The sequence below is a fragment of the Bactrocera latifrons genome, unplaced genomic scaffold (assembly GCF_001853355.1).
Source record: "Bactrocera latifrons isolate USDA-ARS-PBARC rearing strain unplaced genomic scaffold, ASM185335v1 scaffold_111, whole genome shotgun sequence".
Classification (NCBI taxonomy): domain Eukaryota; kingdom Metazoa; phylum Arthropoda; class Insecta; order Diptera; family Tephritidae; genus Bactrocera; species Bactrocera latifrons.
In genome coordinates, this window is record NW_017534531.1 from 143177 (window position 1) to 146803 (window position 3627).

General features: G+C 38.9%; 2 protein-coding genes across 3 annotated transcripts in view; both read left to right on the plus strand.

Moving 5' to 3' along the window:
* The window catches only part of LOC108973908 (alpha-amylase 4N-like), a gene marked incomplete in the record, with an annotated part of 1725 nt that extends 580 nt beyond the window's left edge, over positions 1–1145 (plus strand). Inside the window, 2 exon segments of the mRNA XM_018941429.1 lie at positions 1–175; positions 241–1145. Coding sequence (XP_018796974.1) covers positions 1–175; positions 241–1080 — 1015 coding nt within the window.
* Positions 1146–2043: 898 nt separating this feature from the next.
* Positions 2044–3627, plus strand: part of LOC108974099 (alpha-amylase A-like) — a 7292-nt gene continuing 5708 nt past the window's right edge. The window contains exon 1 of one of the 2 annotated variants that reach the window (XM_018941753.1): positions 2044–2197. The gene's annotated coding sequence lies outside the window, so the exon portion shown is untranslated. Of the gene's footprint in view, positions 2198–2845; positions 3159–3627 lie in introns of those variants that run through there. The other variant, XM_018941745.1, reaches the window with a different exon arrangement.

Sequence of the window (3627 nt, forward strand, 5' to 3'; positions counted from 1 at the left end):
CTACAATGACGCTAATCAAGTTCGTAACTGTGAGTTGGTTGGTTTGAAAGATCTGGATCAAAGTAACTCATGGGTGCAAGAACGCATTCTTGACTTCCTCAACAAACTAATCAGTTTGGGCGTTGCTGGTTTTCGAGTTGATGCCGCCAAACATATGTGGCCAGCCGATTTAAAGGTAAWTACAAAATGTTATACTCAATCCATGTATTTGACAGATTTTCAAAAATTTAACTATTTTAGAATATCTACAATCGTTTAAATAACTTGAATACCGAACACGGTTTTGCTGGTGGTTCCCGTCCATTTATTTTCCAAGAGGTCATTGATTTGGGTGGCGAAGCAATCTCCAAATACGAATATACTGACTTGGGTGTGGTCACCGAATTCCGTCATTCGGCCTCTATTGGCAGGGTATTCAGAGGTGGAGACCAACTTCGTTGGTTAACCAATTGGGGTACTGGATGGGGTTTCCTTCCCTCRACTAGTGCTTTKGTTTTTGTGGATAACCACGATAATCAACGTGGACATGGCGCTGGTGGCAGTGATATTCTCACCTACAAAAATGCGAAACAATACAAAATGGCGAATGCCTTCATGTTGGCTTACCCATTTGGTATTTCTCGTATCATGTCTTCATTTTCATTCGATGACTCCGATCAAGGTCCACCAACAACCGACGGTAACAACATTGCCAGTCCWATATTCAATGCTGATAACTCCTGTAGCGGTGGTTGGGTATGTGAACATCGTTGGCGTCAAATTTACAACATGGTTGGCTTCAGAAACATCGTATCCGGCACTAATGTACAGAACTGGTGGGACAATGGCAGTAATCAGATCGCCTTCTGTCGTGGCAATACGGGCTTCGTAGCATTTAACAATGATAATTACGATTTAAACACCTCGCTGCAGACCTGTCTGCCGGCGGGTACCTACTGTGACATCATCTCCGGCGAAAAGTCGGGTTCAACATGTACAGGAAAATCGGTTGTGGTGGGTTCCGATGGTCGTGCCAACGTTTCAATTCGTCAAAACGAGGAGGATGGTGTGTTGGCCCTACACGTTGAATCCAAATTATAAACGATCATAAAGAACTGTTAACCAATAAATACTCTTACAACCAATAAATACTCGTATAAACATTAGAGAACTGATTTTATTTCAAAAATTTATTAAAATATGCGAATGATGATTGATGGTACAGTAAGTCATTTATAACTAGCAGTTTACTACATTTGCCATCCCGCTTTGCGAACGAGGACGTCATATAGACAATGAAATTTGTACATCGAACTTTTAGTATTATCTGTATTCAATACCTGAGACCACTGGTCCATTAACCACACCAAACCGTTGTTTCTTCTGGCGRAAATGGCAGCTCTAGAATATCTTCACGTTGGTCTTTGATTCCATTGAGACAGAAATAGACCTCATTGCTCAACAAAATTTGGACGTCGGATCTTCKTGGAACTTTTCAAGAGCCCATAGATCGAAGCGTTGTCGCCTGGGAAGATCGAGCGGYTTCAGTTCTTGCAAAASCGCTRAATAKACTCTCCACGGTCKTCGTGTACACTCTSCGTTACGACTGGTAAATTTTCTTYACTGCGTGCTGGACGTGGTCTATTCGGTCGAATATCTTTCAATAATGAATGCTGGGTCCCGCGATGGGTGATGGTGTTACGAATAGTACGCTCAGTAGGCCGACCATAAGTCAACTACATTAGATAGATAGATATAGATTTCACACTAGRTGTGCGCCTTATTACTATCTATTTCCTATGGGGTATGTATGACAGTTTTGCTGAAATCAGCGCAAGTTCTCATCACCGCTGTTTATGAACAGGTATATATATACATATGTATATCTCAGTGCATATATTACTATGTATAAATTCACATTCTACATTTATGTACTCACTTAGTATACTATATGTACATACATATACATTGACATAATGGGCAGTCAGCAATTTGACTCAGTTGCGTCTGTTCGGTGACGAGGCAAGGCAGTGCGAGAGAAATTTGTGTTTTTGGTGTAATTAAACTACAACAAAAAACAATAAATACAAAATATTTAAGTTAACAACAACAGCAAGAAATATGTAGTACAAATTTAAGCATGATACATGTGTACAATACGTGAAAATCTGGAATATCTCTCATATGTCTAATTAGATATTTCATAACATAGATATATGTGTGTATACCTATATATTATATGTATGTATGTAACACCCGTTTTATGTGTGCCTTATTTTACCACACCGGACTCGCTTGATAGCGCACCGCTTTTGTCATAATTTATTGCGTAGCAGTATCTAGAGATAACAAGCTACACAAATCTGTTCGCTGGTCAGCTACTGGGGCTTTTCAAGTCAGTTGATAAGCGATCGGTAGATGAAGGAAGGTGACGGCATGTTAATGAGGTTTGTAGGTGGTACATAAGCCCTCGTATGTTTTGACGGAAGCCGATTCATTTCAAGAGCATGCGCTGTTATCTCTAGCAAGTATTTATTGCACTGCATATTTCTCACAAGTGTGCCGAATACAAATAGAGCTGTAAACAAGCAAGCGTCAAATGGAAATAAAGCCGATGATTTATAGCTGCCAACCACTAAGCACTTAATATGTTATAAACAAGCAAATATATGGGACTATTGCAATTACATATTATTAGTGTATTTTGAAGCTTTATTTGCTTCAAAGCTGATAACTATTACGTGCGAAGCCGTTGTTGTGTTAAACAGGGTATATTAAGTTTGCCACGAAGTTTGTAAGGCCCAGTAGGAAATGTTTAAGCTCTCTACATAACTTATTTTTGATCGGTCAGTTTTCTACTACAATATACTATAGTAGTCCGAACTGAACAATTAAGAAAGACGTCACTGACGCCATAAAATATGTGTAAATGTATAAAATGTAAAACAAAAGTAGMTTTAACGCTATAGAATGTAAACCAAGGGTCATTGACTCATTATGTGAACAAAAGTTGTGAACTTGGCTAAATGTAAACAAAGGCTGTGAACTTGGATAAGTATAACCAAAAGTGTCATTGACCTCGTTAAATGTAAACTAAAGACTCATCGACCGCATAAATTGTAAACAGAAAGGTCATTGAYCTCATAATGTAAAAAAAAGGGTCATTGTCCCTATATAATGTAAGTAAAGGTTGCTGGATTAACTAATCTTAAGCCCTTAAAGTGTAAACAAAGTGGCATAGGTTTTTTTTTTTTTTTTTTTTTTCTTTTTTTGTTCCAGAAACTGTCCATTACTTGGTACCGCCGATAGCTGTTAAACTAAGTGATCAATTAAAATCAAGTCCTTATATGTACTTCTTTACTTGACAATATCTGCACGAAATTTTGCACGGATTATTGTTCCAACTTGCAACCGATAGAAGCGGGTGTTCCCCAGAGAAGCGTGTTGGGGCTAATGCTTTATTTTCTTTTTACCAGTGACCTCCCTCTGACTCAAGCTATATGACAGCGACACTTGCGGATGACACAGATTTGTTAGCAGCTGGAGAGTCAACTTCGGTACCTACTCGACGAGTGCAGACAGCAGTCAATGCAATTGCTAAGTGGGCATCTAAGTGACGTATCAAATTAAACGACACCAATTCACTTC